Source organism: Onychostruthus taczanowskii, unplaced genomic scaffold (genome assembly GCF_017590055.1).
Source record: "Onychostruthus taczanowskii isolate IOZ18803 unplaced genomic scaffold, ASM1759005v1 scaffold101, whole genome shotgun sequence".
Taxonomy (NCBI): domain Eukaryota; kingdom Metazoa; phylum Chordata; class Aves; order Passeriformes; family Passeridae; genus Onychostruthus; species Onychostruthus taczanowskii.
In genome coordinates this window covers 1,558,477-1,578,298 of record NW_024496638.1, presented here as the reverse complement: position 1 = coordinate 1,578,298, position 19,822 = coordinate 1,558,477, and the positions used below count along the sequence as shown (strand labels likewise).

At 46.2% G+C, this 19,822-nt stretch overlaps 1 protein-coding gene across 1 annotated transcript; it reads right to left on the bottom strand.

The window, feature by feature from the left end:
• Positions 1 to 5,676: 5,676 nt before the first annotated feature.
• FGF4 (fibroblast growth factor 4) lies at positions 5,677 to 8,772 on the bottom strand. Its single transcript, XM_041412114.1, has 3 exons — positions 8,469 to 8,772; positions 7,534 to 7,637; positions 5,677 to 5,853 (listed from the first exon to the last, which is right to left on the bottom strand). The coding sequence occupies exons 1-3, from the start codon at positions 8,770 to 8,772 to the stop codon at positions 5,677 to 5,679; spliced, it is 585 nt and encodes a 194-aa protein (XP_041268048.1).
• Positions 8,773 to 19,822: the final 11,050 nt, after the last annotated feature.

Below are 19,822 nucleotides of genomic sequence, written 5' to 3'. Positions count from 1 at the left end.
GCTGGACCTTGCTGTTGCTCTCCTTGGAGAAGAGAAGGCTCCAGGGAGGCCTTAGAGCCCCTTCCAGTACCTAAAGGGGCTTTGGAAGAGATGGAGAGGCACATTGGACAAGGGGACAAGGTGGCAGGACGAGGAGGAATGGCTTTAAGTGGAAAGAGGGCAGGGTTAGATGGGATATTGGGAAGAAATTCTTCCCTGGGAGGGTGGTAAGACCCTGGCACAGGTTACCCAGAGAAGCTGTAGCTGTCCCATCCCTGGAAGCATCCAAGGCCAGGTTGGAAGGGGCTCTGGGCAACCTGGGATAGAGGAAGGTGTCCCTGCCCATGAGATGGTGCTGGACTGGTGGTGTTTAGGAGCACAAAATCATGGAATGCTTTGGGTTGGAGGTGACCTTAAAGCCCATCTCATTCCACCCACTGCCATGGGCAGGAACACCTTCCACTATCCCAGGTCACTCCGAGCCCCATCCAACCTGGCCTTGGAACTTATGATGAAAATTATGATGTAAGCAAGCAACATTGGTTTGCATTAAGTAGTTGTTTGCCTGAAGTGACTGGTGGTAGACACTTCTTGGATGATATTTTTAAGTAATCCAATTTGTAAACCAAACGGTTCAGGGAAATATTTCTTGTCTGAAATCTGTAAATCATGACTCATATGCAGGGAGCAGAAACTGTGCTGTCTCCCTCTTTTGCATGTTGTATTTCCTTATAGCAGCTTGGCATTATGATTTTGCACTGTGCCATCCCTTTCTAGATTATTTAGTAGGAGAACTGGGTGGTTTTGTTTTGGTGGGGTTGTTTTGGGTTTTTTTTTTTTTTTAACTTCACACTGGCTTTTCCGCATTAAAAATCTGTTCTCATCTGTGCTTGGCAAGCAACAGTATAGTGTCATATAAAGGGAGCTACAGCGTTTCAGGGAATTCCTTTCAACTCTCTCGATGAGGTGCTCACTAGTCATTATTAAAAGCCTCCTCAGCCCTTAGCAGAGTGCCTTTAATTGGCCACTTGCATGGTCAGTTCACAGGCTGCGGTGGAAACCAAGTGGTAAAGTGTGAACAACCCACTCTGGCACCATAAACTCGGTGACCGCTCTGTAAAACCTGTGGCTATTTATATACAGGGCAGTGTTTTGTCATGCTAATTTTTACTAGCGCAGATCAGATACAGACAACTTGGGAGATTTCACGGGTGAGTCACAAAATGCTCAGCACGGGCTGTTTAAAACAGGCAAGGCTGCAAAGGAGGGATGGAGCTTGGAGTCTCTGTCCTTCCCCTGGAGAGCAAGGGCATGGTGCAGGGCCAGGCTGGCACAGTTCCCCTTTTGGTTATCCCACAGGCTGGATCATCCCTGGGTGGAGGGAAATCTGCCTGGCTGGCAGAACCCATCCTCAGGAAACATCCTTGGTTGTTCCATGCGGATAAATGTTCGGTGGATGGCAGGAACCTTGGCCATGGCAATGCTTTCAGCAGTCTCAGAAACGTTGCAGCCTGTGACATGTCAGTGCCTTCTTTTGGAGGGTTAAAATTGATTTTTACCTTTAATGCATTGATTTTACTGCCTCGAAGGGTAATGTGAGGAAAACTTATCCCTGGAAGTGTTCAAGTCCAAGTTGGATGTGGCTTTGAGCAGCCTGGTCTAGTGGAAGGTGTCCCTTCTCATAGCAGAGGGTTTGGAATGAGGTGGATTTTAAGACCCCTTCCAAGCCAAACCATTCTGATTCAATGGCTCTGTGATTCCATGGTGATTCTATGATTCTATGAAAGCTGGCTTAGCAATGAAGCAAAAAATGGGTGATGCCAGAGGAGGAAAGTTTCTCCAGAGTCCTCTGTGGCATCTCAAGCTACTCCATCTGTGGTGGCCTTTATATTTTCCTGTGGGTAGGACACATGTGCAGCAGTACTCCAGGTCCTATGAACCTGCAAAGCTATGGCCCTGAAGTCTCACCTTCTTAACAGCCAAGCCTTAGGATTCGATTTATCTCCAGTCTTAAAACTGTAATTGATAAAATTTCTTCCCCAAGACTGCAAAAATTTTTTTATCCCTGGCGACAACTTTTTGTTATAATTTTGGCAGTCCTGGCAGTGATAAATTTGTTTGTTCTTTTTAGAACATTGTAAACAAAAAAGTTAATTATGAGAAATTCTTATGTCTGCCTGCCTATTTATTCTGGCTCTATTCATAGCAGCATTAAATACGCTACAGCTATACTTGTGCAGTTATAAAAACCCCACCTGTGCCACATATTTATAGAGCCTGTACAACTTTAGAGAGAAATTGCCCTTGTTCAGCGCGAGGGCACTGGACATTCCCAGCTCATCTGTCACCTTCCCCTTGCCGGGAGGAGAAAAAAGAGCATCACTCAGTAGAAAATGAAGTGGAGAAGTCTGTATGATGGGGTCTGTTTTCTGTTTTGTATGGTCCTTACTGAGCTGGACAAATTCTCTTTGCTGTCAGGGTGTGGAAAATCAAACCTAAATGTTGTGTCTCCCATTATGAAACCCTTCCTCGTCATAGGGAAGGGGTAAAAGTGAAAGCATGGGAGTTGGACACGATGTGCACATGCATGTGCAAGTGCACCTGTGTGAGTGTTTAAAAATAAAAGTTGTGCCAAAGAATCACAGAGTCATTAGGGTTGAAAAAGACCTCCAAGACCATCAGGTCCAACCTTTGACCAGACACCACCACATCCCCTAAAGCCACATCTACTCATTTTTTGGACACTTTCAGGGACAGTGACTCCACCACTTCCCTTGGGAGCTTTGACCACTCTTCCAGTGAATAAATGTTTCCTAATCTCACCACATGATGTCACACAGCACTTCAGATTTCTGTACGTTTGTATTGAGTGTGAACACTAATATTATAAAGATCCTATCCCAAACCAAAGAGGTTTCTTGCATTGGTGCTGTCACACTTCGCAGAGAGAGCAACCAGCACTCAGTGGAGCCAAAACCAGGCAATCAGGTTTGCTTGTAACGTTAACAATGAGCAACAAAAACCTTGCAGCTGGTTTGTGTCCCTGACCATTAATTTTGGATGCTGCTATTGTTAATAACCAGGGAAATAACACAAGTGAGAGCAGCAGCATGTGGCAGATGCAAGTATCTGTTACTGAGCTTGGAGCTGGGCTTTCCTGGACAACTTCCAGCTTTGGCAGGGGGAACTTTAGCTGAGTAAGAAATCCAGGCTGTCAATCCTGGAGTAGCTGGCAAAGGTGCAAAGGCTCCCCAGGCTTTGGGAAAGTGAAATAGCTTTTTTTTTTTCCTTTCCTTGCTGGATGCATTCCATTTAAAAGAGTTAAAAATCAGTATCAGGGTGTCATGCATTGTAAACATTTATAATTTATTATGCATTTAAGTGTGCACAGCACATACACCACAGTCTTGAACAGCACCTGTATAAAACTACAGACAGATTCTGGTAAATGGTGAAAGCTCATACCGTGTAACATTGTCATCAAGGTTGCATCACAATATTTAAAAGTTACAACAACTACCTCTGAACATATCTGGTGTGAGGCCGTTGGTTGTGGATTTAATGAAGTGAAAAGTGGCAAAGAAGAACCATTCCCAGAGAGAGACTTTGTGGTCTGATTTTGCTATCTGAAATCTGGAACAAAATCATCAGTTGTCAGAGGTAGTGGTGATAAATACACAATGATTACTCACATATAGAAAACATAGAAAGTACAGAAAATTCCCAGTTTTACATAAAAAAAAAAAAATTAAAAATCCTTAGGCGTGACATTTCCTTTTCCTTAGTTATTTTTGCTGCAAGGGCAGCTGCCTCAAGGTCTGGTCCTGGTCTGCTCTGATCTTACTGAACTCTGGTGAATAGAGTTTCTCTTCAAAGTCGTGTGTAAGTAGAGGATACAGGCAGGTCTGTACCATTACAAAGGAACCAAGGCTTTTGTGTAGGAATGTAAAGAGGAAAAGAAAAAAAGCTGAATCAAATATTTGTGTGTAGTCGTAAATAATTCTTTTAGATTGGAAGATGATCTGTAAACGTCCTCTAAGTTTTCAAACATTGTGGTTAGTCCTGGTTCCCACTTAACCTGTTGATCCCCCAAAGTATCTTTTAAATAAAAAATAAAAAAAAAGGAGGAAAAAAAAAAAAAAGGAAAAACCAAAGACACATGAATCTGTTTAGTGATTCCCCCATAATCAAATCTATCTTTTCCTTCATCACGTTAGAGACATGAGTTACACTTGCAAAATATATAAGGAAAAATATAGGATTACTTCATCACGATATAATACTGCAGCCTGACAGCTGCCTGCAAATATTTTCACCATGATTACCCTTACTAAAAGTAAACCATTGGGTAAAGATAGCTCAAACGTGACAAGGCTCAAATAGGATGCAACCGACTCTATCCTGAATACTTTTGGCTACATATGGAAAAAAGAGAGATTTGGGATTATGATTGTTCCCCCAGGCCCTCCTCCAGAACTTTAAGCCCAAGCAGGAAAGTGGGCACCTTCCTGCCATGCAGAATTTTTTACAAGACTGGCTTTGAGAGTTAGTGAGGTAGAAATTAATCAACTTCGTCAGGGAATGAGACAGGAAAAAAAAAAAAAAAAGCAGCATATTTCTCCTTCCAAATACTGCAGCAAAAATAATAAATTGTACAAACCAACCTCAATTCCTCATCATCAATCTAAACTCTTTCTGTGGAGCTTGAGTTTGCTACAAACCAGCAAATGCTTTTTCCTTGTAGAAAACTTAGGAGTGTTATAGAGCTCCCCACTCTTTGGAAAATGAATACAGTTTCCAAATAAGAAAGGGAATTGGGTTAGAGTGAAGTAGAGCTGGTTCATTGCCGTGTGTTCCACAGTGCGTTTGCTGGGGGAGGGACGGACGTTATATTTTAGCCTCATGACAAGCAATTGTGCCAAATAAAAGTTCCCATTAAGGGCTACAGTTTATCTGCAGAGAAAACCCCAGCCCCAGCCCTGCTGAGCCGGCAGAGGCATTTCAGCCTCTCCGAGGAGATGGACTGCGGGGCAGTTCAAAGTTCAGCGCTGGCGGAGCTAAAAACAGATTTGTGGGGTAGCTGCGCAGCACCGTGCTCCTGTGCCGGGGTAAACCGATCCTGCTGCAGTGAAATAGCAAAGGGGATCAGGCATTGTGTGTGGCTCCGTGCTGGCATCTGGCATCCCACCCTGGCACCTCCTGATCCCGGCCAGGAGCCGCGCTGGGAGCCACCGGCGGCTCGGAAAACGCGCAGGGGAGGACAAAGCCACCATAAAACCCAAACAAACAAACCAACAAACAAAGTCGCACCTGTACAGCAATAAACACCGAGCAACACACAAACAGTGCAAAACGTTGGGAGAGAGGAATTGGATGTCACCTGGCTTAGGACATGGAGTAGCAGCACACCTGTGATAACTCAACTGAATTAAATAAACCACAAAGCAGAAGACTTCCACTGTTGCACCATGAAATGAAAGACCTTGGGTTGGAGGTTAGTTTTGTTTTCAGAGATTAAAATTAAAAAAAAAAAAAAAGTAACTATAAATAATTTTTGTGACAATATATACAAATTTAAATAATTCACTTAAATATTTTACACCTACTCTTGCATAAAACTCTCCAGTAAAAGTGCACCATGTTTCTTTTCTGTTCTGCGTCTTCCCCTGTGTTGAGGTAGGTCTGAAGGGAGATGTCTCAGATTCTAGGAAGAAAATGTGTCACTGTCATTGTGGGAGATACTTTATTGCCTTTCTTTGTTCTTCCATTTTTGCTCAGGGCTATGTACATCCCGGGATAAATCCTGGATTCGTAAGCATTGTAGTTGTTTGGCAGGAGAATCTCTTTGAATTTGCACTCATCATTGAAATGGGCCTGAAATGAAAAGGAAGGAATGAGAGGGAAGGAATTTTAAACATCAGGTGTGGAAATATTCTTGCTACCAGGTGTAAGAAGGTGTGTTGTGGGCAAATGTGCAGGTGAGCCCCCTCCACTTAGTGTTCTTTTGATGTGGCCTCTGAAGCTTCAAACAGGACTCAGGAGCCAGAGGATCAATTAGAGATGCTGTGCCCAGACCAGGCACATACACCTAAAGTTGGGAGGGACACCCATGGGAGGGACAGGGTCACCTTAACAGAGCTGAGGTGGGTAGGGCCCAAGCCCAGTTCCATGCTCCTGCTCATTGAATTGCTCCTGGTTGTCCCACCAGCAATAAATTGCCTGAGAGGCTTCAGAAAATCCTGAATGCTGGCACTTTCCTATGTTGCTTGAGGAGAAAGAGGCATTTTAAAGCCACTCATCATGGACAGTATTTTTTGCTTCTTTAGATTTAAAATTAAAGGTAGGATTTGGATAACTTAGGTTAATGGATCAGGAAAACAGATCTGACAGCAGGCAAACTTTCAGGGATGTGGTTTCATTAGCAAGTACGTACAAAGAGGGGCAGGTCTTGCAAGTGTCTTATCTGGAAAGGGACAAATGAATTCATCTCTTACTGTTGGGCAAAAACCTTGGGGTTTATGAGAGAGGCCTCAGCCTGCCATGCTGAGCACTGCACTAGGGATTATTTTACCCAGGACATCAAGGCAGCAGTATCCCTAAAAAAGGATGCATTTTGGTGACTGATTCTTCCTGGCTTTTACATAAGGCAAAATCCTCCACAACAGGACCAATGGCCCAGAAAATAATTCTGGATACTTCATGCCTTCATGAAAATACCCAGTTAATTCTGACATAGTTTGGCTCTTCCTCAGCCCAAGTTTCTTCACTTGGGGAACATGACATGGGAAATGCATGGGTGAGAAAGGAGAGCCAGGAAGATGAGTTTAAGACTGTGCTGATCACAGTCACTTGTACAGAGCTGAACTCAAAAGCAGGAAGACAGCTTAACATGAGCAGAGATACACCCTGTTATTGTCCACCTCAAGTAGATTTTACAAGATGTCTCCATCTATTTCCAAAGATCTCATGTAGAATGAGGTCTGTAGTGTCTTCCTAATGGGTCTTCCTTCTCCTAAACAGAAGTTCAGACCCCAAGGATGCTGAACTGCCACGGGAACTCACTGTTCAAAGCATTAGCCAAGAGTGATCAATAGGTCACTGATTCATCACCTCATAAAGGGTCACTTGTGGGGCCTGGCTGATCACAAGTTCAAGTGCCCTCTGAGAGATGGAGTGATTGCCACCCCTGCCTAAAGCTGTTTGTACTTAAATATAACAAATATATGGACTAAGCCTAGCTCATGGTCTTGCCACACAAATGACTGATCTCTTGGTCTGTGAGGTAGGCAAGATGTGCAGCCATGGCTGGGTGACTACAGTTTTTATGTGAGAAGCAAGGAAGTGTAATGCAGAAGAGAGAGTTTCACTCCAAAATCTCTGTAAGCAGCATAATTGGGCAGCACACCTTCTGCTGGCAAGGCAGGAAGGGCTGCTCTGTGCTGTCTGACCCAGGAGGGGCAAGGATGGATCTTGGGCAGCTTCTAGCACCGTGCACACATGTCACCCCACCTGACCACCATCCCCTCCCCAGGCACACACTCAGTGCCTACTTACAGATCCATAGAGTTTGCCTTTGCTATTCATGGCCACGAAGAGTCCACTTTTGACACCAAATATGCTGACCACACCTCTTTCCACAGGAGAAATTTCCAGCAGACCTACGTAGGAGACACAGAAATCAGGGGGACAAAAGGGCGTGCCGTGGTGTGTGCAGTGACAGTGCTGGGCTCACCCACAGGCTGCCACCCCCAGTGTGGATCCCCACATCCCAGTACTGCTGTGGGTGTCCACAGAACCCCAGCCTCATACCCCACGTGCTGTCCTATGCCCCATGCCCCAGGCTGGGACTTCTTTTAGCTAAGTATCTATTTTTATTTTGCCCCCCAGGCATCCTCTTGTGTAGGCAAGGTTAAAATAAGCCAGAGTATGCTTAGGGCAAATGAAACATTTGTCATCATGCAGCTTACATCCCCACTCCCGGATCTTATTGTTTCAGTTGGATATCAGAGTCATGGGGCCACGGGGTTAAGTCCCCAGCAGATGCTTTTCAAGTCTGGGGGCGAGCTGGGCTCACCCCAGCCCCTGCTTGGAGTGGGCGGCCCACGGCACTGCGGGTCCTCCAGATGTTGAGGCAACACCGACACCTGATGCCTGACGGCGGCAAGGGGACCACACGGCACTGAGCAGCGCCGACGAGCCCCTCCCGAACTGCCGAGGAGCTGCTCCGGAGCTCCCGATGGGGTCCGTCGCCGCCCCGCTACCCCGGGCTCCCGCCACCCGCGGGGGAGCCGAGGGGCGCAGCCCCGCGGTGCTGCCTGCGGCCGGACTTTCGAGTGAGGCTCGAGGTCTGCCATGCACCCACCCTCCTTTCGGGACATGCCGCTCTCCGGGGCAGGTCAGTCGCTCCGCTCCCGCAGAACTGCCCTCCGGCGGTCCCGCGGGCGCGGAGCGTCTCACTTGCCCCGCCGCGGGGGTTGTCGGCGGCTTACTGTATCGATTCTCGCTGTGAGTGCCATCGATGCGGCCGTCGGGCAGCACCTGGATGTGGAAGCCGATGCCCACGTTGCAGTAGAGGCGCCGCAGCCGTTTGATGCCCAGGAGGTAGTCGCCGTCGCGGGCGGCGTCGCGGCGCTCCGCCGGGAGGCGAGCGACGGAGCGGGCGAAAAGAGCCGCGTCCCAGCGGCGCTGGCGGGGCCCGGCGGGGAGGCGACCCGGCGGAGACCGGCCACGCACCGCCCCTGGCCACAGCAGCCCTAGGAGCAGCGCCGGTAGCAGCGCCGCGGGGAGAGGCATCCCGGTTTAGGGGCGGGTAGCCACGGGCCGGCCGCCGGTCGCTCCGAAAAGGCGCTCTGCCCCCAGCTCCCACTTTATGCTGAGGTCAAAGAAGGGGAGGAAAAAAAGAGAAAACCAACCAAAAGCCAGGGAAAAAAAAAATTAAAAAGGGGGGAAAAAGAAGACCAGAAAGCAAAGCGGAGAAGGAGGGAGGGAGGGAGCTTAGTGCTCAATCCCCTGAGGATCTGCGGTTTCCCTGGACTGGCTGCATGGAGAGGAAATCCCGGGAGCAAGAGCTTCTGAACTTGATCTCAACTCCAGGAGTCTTGTCTGAAGTGCTGATCTTCTTCTATAGCTGCTCAGCCATAGCGCTTTAGCCCTAGCCACGATATTTATATATCCATGTGCGTTGGTACCTATTACATCACCACCTACTGCTGTCTGCTGCAGCCCTCCGGCTTAGCTGAAAGTCAAATTATCACCCCTAGATGCTTAACAGCTCTGAAGCGTCTTGAAGGGAAAGGGTGAGCAGCACTGGTGCTAAACAAGAGGCACAGCACAAACTTTTAAAAAGAAAAGGTCATATTTTACGTTCATCACAGCAACCTTTCTTTCTTTCTTTCTTTCTTTCTTTCTTTCTTTCTTTCTTTCTTTCTTTCTTTCTTTCTTTCTTTCTTTCTTTCTTTCTTTCTTTCTTTCTTTCTTTCTTTCTTTCTTTCTTCTTTCTTTTCTTCCTCTCTTCCTCTCTTTCCTTCTCGCTTTCTCTCTTTCCCTCCCTTTTCACTTTATATCTCCTGTCTTTATATTTTTCCCTTTCTCAAATGCCTACAAATGCAAGATACAAAAATCAAAGAACGCCCAGCACATTTCCCCCCACCACCCAAAACAATGTATGACTATGTAAATCTGTGCAATTTCAGCTTTTTGCTGTATCCAAGCGACATGGTTTACAGTTTGCCGGATGCAGGAAAAAAAAAATTCCCTTCATTAAAAGCCAAAAGAGTTTTTGAATGGGAGGTTTAAGAAATGAAAAATGAAAGAACTTGCAAAAAAAAAAAAAAAAAAAAAAGCAGCAAACAAACAAGAAAACCCCACCAAAAACCAACCAACCAAAACAAAACAATAAAACCCAACCAAAAACAACCCCAAAACAAAGGAAAGGGCTAACGTTTTAATAAAGAGGAAAACATTTAAAGAAGCAGCAAGTGTTCAAAAGCAGCCATAAAGTTTTTGGTTCTAAATATCCCTTTAAGAAATCTAGAGTACCAGACATGTGGAGCTCCCTCTTGGTCACTGTACTGACGGGGGCTGTGGTGACAAGTTTATTCCAGTGCCTGGGGGCTGCCCACTCGTGCAAGTATTGCTGCACTTTTTAACGGAACGGTTGTTTTTTAATCTTTACTTCCATGCTGCTGCTGCTGCTGTTGTGTTTTAATGATGCATTTAGTTCTTAGGTAATTGCTTCATGTGGTTTAGGTTCCTGGAAATGAAGCTCGGTGTTTAAAAGGAGGAGAAGTTTTGAGCCCATCAGTTTAGAACTACTTTGCTTCGAGCAAATCCCATCTGTTTTGTAACCTCCGGTAGCTTAAGGCTCGGCCCTCCACAGGTTTTCAGCACAAACAGGTGAGGAGACGTTAGGACAATTTTGGAAGGTCCTGAATTAATATGAAAGTGTCTTTCGGGGGCAGGGGGGAGAAGTAGTTTGTGACTCAAGTCCTTTACAGCCTGAAGCCAGTTTAGTCTTTCACGCCAGTAAAGCTCTCCCGCTGTTCCAGCAAAGGATGCGAGAGAAAAGAGAATTGCCCCGAGGCAGATGACAGCTCACCTAGGTGCGAAAATCTCTGACCTTCGCTAAACCTGAGCAAACTTAGATGATGTGCTTTTTTTTTTTTTTCTTCTTGTGAGGTGCACATGCCACTGCTTTGGGGGCGATTGCAGTCTCCTCGGTGTAGTTTTTGTCCCAGCCTGAAGCAAGTTCGCTCCTCTGTGTGCGTTCATAGACAGCACAATGTAGATTTTTCGCTGTGGAGGTGAAAATTCCTCATCCCTAGAAATGTTCCAGGTTGGACAGGGCTTTGAGCAGTGGTCTAGTGGGAAGTGTAGCAGGGGGTTGGAATGAGATGATCTTGAAGGTCTAATGTTGTCTTGAGGTTCTGTGATTCTATGAGATCCGCTGATATGAAATGCACAGGTATTTGCTACGTTTTTGTTTCCATCAGGTCCATCCAGACGCCCCCTTGCACCTGACCAGGTGAGAGGCTCAGCTGTGGATGCACCAGGCAGAGACCAGCTGCTGCCAGGCTTGAGAGCTGCCCTGCTCTGCAGGCTGTGCTGGGCACCTTCTCCTTCCCCAGGGCCCTCGGGATGGTGAGATCCCACCTCACTTCAAACTCTGGATTATTTACTCTTCGCAAACAGCAGCGGGTGAATTTGGGATTAAGTTTATTTACCTTCCGAGGGATGAGGAAAAGGAGTGGCGCTTCTACTGACACACCTACCCAGCAGCTTCCCTCCTGCAGCAGCAGGGGTGGCCCAGTGCCCGTGGCGGATGGCCCAGGGACGGGTCTGCTTGGCTTTACTGCCACGGGCAGTAAAAAGCCCTGGTCCAAAGCCCTGTGAGCTCTAAGCACCTTCAAACTCGAGGCAGGGATGTGCCCTGGAGGGATAATGAATCCCTTTGGGAAGTATGGAAATGGGTCCTAGAACACCCTGTGAGGCTCCTAGTCCTTATGTTTGCAACGTCAGGTCCCTAAGTGGTTACACAGAGAATGTAGAGCATCAGGTGACATTGCCACAATATCACAGATTAATAAGGGATGCTTGTGCAGCTCCATTGTTAAACCTGCCACAGGATTAGACATCACTCTTTCCATAAAGGCTTCCAATGAACTTTTCTGAGGGGAAAAGCAATGAGTTTCCAGCTAAGAATGAAACCACGAGGTGTGGGTTTGCTTTCAGTTTGTCTATATTCACGTGTGTGTGATCTTGTGCGCAGCCTACCTCTGAAACCCCGGTGTTGCTGCTCCAAAACCCTCTGGTTTTTCTTGTTTGCTCCTGGGAAAAAAGCCCACAGGGATGGAGGCAAAGCAGAACCACACCACGTTCAGTTTGCACCAGGTGTAAATGCCAGGTGGAAGACGCTCACCTACAGCTCTTAGTGCTGTAACACAGACATTGTCAGTCGGAAATTATTGGCACAGGAAACCATTAAAGCAGGATATTCCTCATGGAAGCCAAAAATCAGCATCAGGTGGCCCAGGCCAGAGAGGGACTGACCCTTCAATGTGCCATCAGCTTTCAGGCAGTGAAGGGGAGTTGGGTGTCTCCAGATCATCCCATAATAAATTTTGAATCTCCCATTTCATGCCTTGTTCTGCTGCTATGTGTCCCCACTCCTGGTGGACACTTTCTCAGCAACAATTTAGATATTAAACCAGGTGAAATGTCTCCATCTCTGTATTGGCTCTCTTCTCTAAAAAGCGTATGCGGATGTCACAGTTCAGACAGCTCTTGTTTCCAAATTCCTCTAGGTTTAAAGTATAAGGAAGAAGGAAGGATCCACAGAACTCAGGTCCATACCCAGGTTCAAGCCCCATATCATGGATTCTGAAGGGAAAAGGGAAAAGAAGAAGGAATCTTTACAGCATTACTTTGTAATTACACTGACTTAGCAGCCATCCAAACCAGGCTCTGCGTCTGCCTTTCTAAAGGGATCCAGGTCCACAATTTAAAAATCAATTTACATATTTATTAGCTCCAGTAAATGTAAATGACCCTGAAAGTTATTGCTTATGGGCTTTTTTCCTGAAGGCAAATATTTCACTGAGATCCTTTGGTCTGGAAGGATGGGGGGCTGTACTGGAAGGGGAAAAAAAATCCCTTTCACCCTGTCTGCGTGCTATGAAGATGTGGCAAAAAGGCACCCCAGCTCCCCCTTTGCCTACGCCCCTTTTAATGACAATGCTTTTGGAGGACAAGCAGAAGGGCAGAGCCTGGGAAAGCTCTCTGCCCTTCACGTCTGGCTGCCTCCATGTGTGAGCAGGGCAGTGGTCCCGGGAGAGGAGGCTGCCTGGAATGCCGGGGTCGCTGGGAGAGCTGGGCCATGCCGCCTGTGCCTCCTGCACAGCACGCACACCCAGAGCCCAGCCAGCACTGGGGCAGCTTTTCTGCCCTCTCTGTTTGCAGCTGCTCTGTTTGATCTCTGTGTGCCTGGGCTGTTTGCTGGTGGCAGCGCCGTGATCAGAACCTCATTATCCCTGGCCGTGCTGCTCTGTTCCAATTGGAGAGGGGCAGTGGAGTATAGCAGCCAGGCAGGCAACAAAGGCAGCAAAAACCTCCCTCCGGTGTGTTTGGATGGATTCAGTGAGGGCACTGAGCATGGCTTGGTTTGGGACGGTTGTGGATGCTTCCAGCAGCTACTCCCTCTCCTGCTGGGGAGCTCCTGCAGTGCCACATTCCCGTGCCAAGCAGAGGGGACACGGTTGTGCCCGTCTGTTGGCTCCTGTAGGGCTTCAGTAGCTCAGAGGCTGCAATTCACACGTCCAGCTTGTGTCCTCCCTGCTCACCTTCACCCACTGCTGCAGGAATGGGTGCCCGGGGGGCTGGGAGATCAGGGCCCAGACCTCTGACTTTCTGGGTACTCCATTCAGCACTGTGGCAGACCTTTCTCAGCTTGATTTGTTTGTTCTGTGTGGGTTGATGTTCCTTCAACATCACTGCAGAGGTGTGGGGTTGCCTTCTGGGAGACCCAAGGCCACTGACAAGCAGCCTGATGAAGTCCTGGCAGGCCATTCCCTTGTCCTCCTGGCATATGGATAGCTCTGGGGTGAAACAACACGTCCAGACAAGCTATTTAATCTTCTGCTTCTCCCCCTGCTTCCCAGGTTGCAGCTTTGCTCCGTGCTTTTCTGTGTGTTGTCCAGAGCAAAAATTCCCAGCCCTGCTGTCACTACTGCTCTGTATTTGCAGCAGTTCTCTTCACTCCGTGGCTTTTGCTCCTTTGTCAGCTGCTCTGGGTGCACGTGATTCCTTTTGTCCACTGTCCTCTCTTTTCTCCATCTCCTAAGGGAGCTGTTCTTCTCCCTCATTCATTCTCAAGACAATCACCCTTCATGGAAGCTGCATTTCCAGACATCAGCCAGACCTTAACTGGGTTGTGGGGTGAGTGGAGAGCTGAGCAGCCCCCAGGAGCACCTCTGGAGTGTGTGTCCCTGAAGAGCAGGGCTCAGGGGGTGGGACAATGGGAAGGCAGATCGTCAGTCAAGGCAGATGGTTTTGAGGGGCAAACGTGTTCTGGGTTTTTGTCACAGTCCCATGCCCCTCATCCTCATGTAGTTTGAGCCAAAGTTTGGGAGGGAAGTCTGCTGAGAACACTGATGGAGAAATATCAAGCTCAGGAGGCTCCAGTTACTAATGTTGGTCTTTGGAAACGTTTATTCCCAGCCAGGCTCGCTCTTAGGCTGAAGTTCACGTGCTGATACTTTCATACTCACAATGAAATTTCTGCATGTGCTATTTTGTCCTGTACGCTTTTCACCTATTGAAATTATAAACACTTTAAAACTAAAAATATACGTTTTTTTTCCTTTTGTCAGATTATGACACACATACTTCTGCTGATGCATTACTTGGCACTCTGCCAAACAAAGCTGGAGAAAGGAAACAAAATAGAAAATTAGTTTTGAGAATGGGAGTAAGTGTTTGTTAAGCTTATTTTTATTATTATTTTTGTGGGAAATAGTAGCTTAAGTTAACTTTTTTTGTGAGAATGTTTTAGCTGACTTTGAACTTAGAATAATTGGTTTACACCAATCTGTTCAACATGTGGCCTCTCTTGCATGAATCATTTCTTACCCGTGGCTAAAGTGAGGAAAACTGGCTGCTGTAAGCAAATGACGTGTATTGCTGAATTTTCGAACTCCCTAGCAAAGCACACTTAGAACCTGTCAGAACATATATGGACACAGCTGTACAACCCACAGCCTCTCTGAGCGTGCAGGAGACCAGCTTTTCCAGTTGACCTTTAGTGTCACAACTGTGAAACAAATCTTCTGCTTTCCTGATACCACCAGTGGTATTAGCAGTGGCAACAGCTTTATCTTTCACTCTGGCACACAAAAAGCCCTAAAAAAAGGTATAAAACCAGGTCAGCATGACATTACTCCTTATGGAGCCAGCCAGGAACATCTGCAGGGTTTTGATGGGTGAGTTTTTGAAAAGCAAACTGCAAGCCATGAACTGTGCACAGGTAACAGCTCTAGAGCTTGAAGATCAACCAGCATGGAGGTTACTCACCAAATCCTGTCTTGTTTGAGGGCAGTGACAGCAGTAGCATGTCAGGTAAAATGTATTTTCTTCCCCTTTCTTTGGAAAGCAAAGCTGAGGAGGTCTACAGCTGGGCTCTACAGCCGAGGAGCATATTGCAGCAGCGTGTAAAACAAGTTACCTGTCAGCAGACACGTCAGTCATCCGTCAGCAGACCTGTCCAGGAGGTTTGCCACATGTTTTGTTACTCGCTCTCTTTGTGCTGTTGAGTAACGGGCCAGGCAGATCACAATGGCAGCCAGTTCTCACTCCCAGTTCAGATCACACGAGTTACAAGTAAATAAGGTTTGGATGAATGATCCTTGCCCAGAAAAATCCCCTTGACACTAAGAAACCAGCAGAGATGGCATGCCTTGATTTTTTATTTAATTATTTAATTCCCCTTGCTATTCAAGGCCTAAGAGCAGTTTTGTTCCAGTCAGCCACTTTAATTCTAACATTTTAATATTTTTACTCCCATCTTTCTCACTTCACTTATAAAGCTTTGAGAGCTACAGAAACATCAGCATTACAGGAATTAATCCATGCACCTTAGGAAAAGACAAGCAAAAGAAAACAGTAAAGGCTGTTCATCTCCTTTTGGATGATTCCTCATGCTGCTCTGAGAGCACATTTTCCACAGGGTTTGCTTTTGTTCCCGTAGGTGAAAGAGGGAACAGGAGCAGGCTCTGAGTCAATTTGCTCCATGAAGCCACGCAGCCTCCTCAGCTCTCAGCAATGAATAGTGAAGATTAGGGATTTTGTTGCATTTCAGAATATGTTTATCTTTGGACCAGGAGACTGTTTCCATTCTGCTAATGAGCTCTGAGGGAAGAGATCCCCAGGGAATTAGTTCAGATACTTACCTAACTTGGGACTGCTTATTAATAAGCAGAATGAGATAAATTCAAATTAGAAATGACCAATTTGAAGATTGTCTTGAGGAAAAAAAAAAAAAAGTCTTAAATGAGGCAGTCAACAACAGAATTAAGGCTTTGGTATTTTTAATAATTTCCAGGACCCACCTGTGATTCCCTACATTGATTGGGACTCAGCCAAGTGTCCCTCCTGAAAGTCTGTGTCTTACAAATGCTGAGTGCAACAGCATGGCCATCTAGAACCTCTTAGCTGCCACATCCCAGCAGAGCACGTCCCAGCAGCTTTTCCCTGACATTTTCCCTTGGCTACCATACACCTGAAATAAAAGGTAAATTATTGCAAGAAAGGTGCCACTGAGCTCATTTCCATGTAACTTCCTGGGATAATGGAATAAACCAAAAGAAGCTGTGGCTGCACAAAATCTGATTCCACCAGAGACACTGTTTTTACTTCAGAGCACACCCACTGAGGATGATTATTTTGATACAAAACTCCACGCGCGTTATTCTTGATATCAGCAGGGATGGAGGATGCTCATGAGAGCTCTTGCAACCAGGACAGCAGCATGGGAAGAACACACAACGAAGGGAAAACTCCCTGCCCAGGGAATTCAGACAGTGCTGTGCAGTCACTGCTGTGCTATTTGCCACGTGCTATATCCAGTCACAAAATATTTCACTCAGTGACACGGCCAGAAAAAGCCCTGCGAACCCCAAAGTCTTGGAGTCTTATAATAACCCCTGGAGCACACCCTCCTCCACAAAAGGAGCCCAGCAAGTGCTCCCAGTGACCTGCCAGGGACACACTGCATGCAATTTGCTCTGTATTTAAAGAGTCAGGCAAAAGTCACAGGGGCTGGTTTCGGTGCCTACATGGCCATCCAGCACTGCTCTGGAACAGGGAAACAAATACTTTTGGCTGCCTTAATGAAATTTCATAATGCTGGAATGAGGTGTTACAAAACAATCTGGAGTTTTCAGAGTATCCATTTATTTCAGTGATTGAAAACTAAATTCAGATACCAGTATTGGGTATAAAAGGATTCTATCCTTAAAAAAAAATATATACTTTCAAAATTAATCTGTCTTCTTTCCTTCTCCCCCCTCTTTCCAATTTTTCAATTTGCAAGTTTATATTCCTGAGAGCTGCTGGACCAGCACAGTAGGAAGCTACTTGTCACTTGAAGTTCAAATGCAGGATTTCAGAAAAATTAAAAACATTGGAGTCTTTCTGAGCATTTCTTGGATTGGGAGACAAAGTAACATCATAATGGTACAATAGTTCTTTCTGTAAAATGCCATTTCTGTTGCCAACATTATCACTATCATCTTCATTATTATTTTTCTGGGGGGGAAAAAATAATTCTAAGACTTCTGTCTGTTAGTTTTGGTGGCAGTGACAGTTTTCACTGTGAGTGCTGAAGAGGCAAGAAGAGTCATTCTTAACAGCAGCAAGGGGATGTGTTACACCTACAGTGAGTTTGCTTTCCCATGAAACTTCCCTGCTCTTTCTCACACTGGCTGGGGCCGCTGCTGAAAAATTAGGGAGATGAAGGAGAGAGGGGAGAAGAGCTGTGCTGGCAAGTGCTGTTATACAATATCTTTTGACAGAGCTTAGAAAGTTTCTCTCCACCCTTCTCTGTCACCACAGTAGTTTATCTAAACTGCAGCAGGCGAATTGAGGAGTGTATATCCAAAAAACTACCCCCAGACTCCCTCCTGTAGCAACTTTGTAGGTGCAATCATAATTCAGAACCATGGGAACAAACCTTACACACACTGTTGTAGATTATTATTTAACAGCAGCAAAATCCCAGTATTTTTTACCAAGCCTGAGGAATGGTTTGCAGCCATTCTCAATTTTCCTGATGCTTTCAACTCAACATGGACACAGGCTGCAGGATCAGTTCCTAAATGCAAGGGATGGCAAAGTGGCTTCAGGAACTCTTCTCTTCCCTTTTGGGAATGCCCTGCCATGGAGCTACTCCTGCATCACCAACACTGTACTTTGTCATTTATGACAAAGTTGCATATTACTTGAAGTATTACTGGAATTTGAACAATACTACAAGTTACATATTTCTAAAACTTCTGTGCCAATCAAGGATAAGGGAATGACATTTCCATCACCTGCAGAGGAAAAAATGCAGAACACTTTGCTCATGGACTAACCCTACACTGCTGAAGGAGCTGCAACACCTCAACAAAAAGGTCACAAAGAAATCTGCCAGACACATTTAAAGAGCAATTTGGAATCACCAAATCCCAGCCAAATATATCTCGCTGTTGTTACAGCATAAATATAATTACTGCTATTATTAGTAGCAGCAATAGTTACTATTAAAGTTATTATTAGCCATAATTTTTACTGTGGTACCACTGAGGAATTCCCTCTGGAGACCAGGGTGCCATTGCAGCACGCTCTGTGTCACTGTTACCATGACAGTTCTGCTCTGTTTGCCGGTGTGTTTTGGCTAGAGAGCCAGCTGCTGACTAGCTGTGCTCCAAGTTGCTGAGCAATAAATCCCAAACCAAATTCAGGACCAGATTTCTGCTCCAAGTCTCAATCTTGTGACTTGCCACGAGGCTGCTCCGAAACTCCGACTGAGTCGGCCAAGCCTCTCTGCAAAAACTCCACTCCTACCAAAACTGGTGGCTCCCAAGTCAAGTTTTTGAAAATATATGTTGCAGAGAAGCACAGGAGGTGCTGCTGGTGAGATTGACCCTAGTGAGGGTTATTTGAGGGAAATGAGGAAGATAATAATTATTTCTTTGCAGTACAAGCAAATAGAAGCACACCGTATCAAGAAGAAGATATTTAGCTAAGCAGGATGAGACAAACTTTGTGAAATGTTACATGAATACAGGTGAGATTTCCCTGACAGATTGCCTCAAGAGATCCATGAACTGTTGTCCTGGCTCTCAGATTGATATTGAATGTACCAATTTTGTTAATCCTTCCAAGACAACCCAGTCATTTCACTTTTCTGTCTTGAAAATGGTCACTGCACATTGAGAATGAATTTCATTGTGGGCTCACTCACATGTTATGTTCCCTCTTAAAATTTCCATAGGCTTCTGGGCAGAGGCATGTGTCATACACTGAGCCAGGAGTGCAGCAGAGGTGTGTGAGGTGCCTCAGCTGCTCACAGAGACCACAGAGGGAAGTCCAGCTGCCCCGGGACAGTGGGGTGACACAATTCTCCTGTCCCCAGGGCTGCAATCCATCAGCATCCATGGGTAAAGCCACGGTATGTGAGCTAATGGTCCCAAACCATTACCTACAGGGTTGAAATCATTATCACAAAAACACCAGAGGTGATTTGCATCTCCCCAAGTATGGGTCCAGTAACTTCTCCATCTGTCATCACCAGTAATCTCTCTGTGTAATCTCCCTGGTACCTCTGTATCACCAACATCCCCACTATAGGTGTTGTGTTTTCTAATGGTCCACTTAGCACATTCAGAGGTCTTCCAGGCTCCCAGCATTGTTTGATTATGTCTTTTAGGGCTAAGATCTGATCAGTGTTTGTACACCCTCTTCTGAAGCTGAGCTGACTTTTCCTTAAGCCTGCCATTCAGCTGCGCCAGCTTTCTTGTTCACAGGCACTCAAGCAGATGGATTCACAAACACAGCAAACAGGCTAATGCCTCTTGAGTTTTATACTCCTTCCTGCCACCTCTTTTTCTTTTTCCTTGGCTTGTGAGCACAGCTGAATGCCAGGGACAAGTCCTTCCACAGCTTCAGAGAGCCCCGGGGATAGCTGGCCGTGTCCCACCCTTGCTGGCAGCACAGCCAGGGGGGTGCAGGGCCACATGTCACACCAAGGGCTGGGTCCAGGGAGCCACAAGGATCTGCAAAGCCACTTCATGGCTTTGGTCTCAATTCA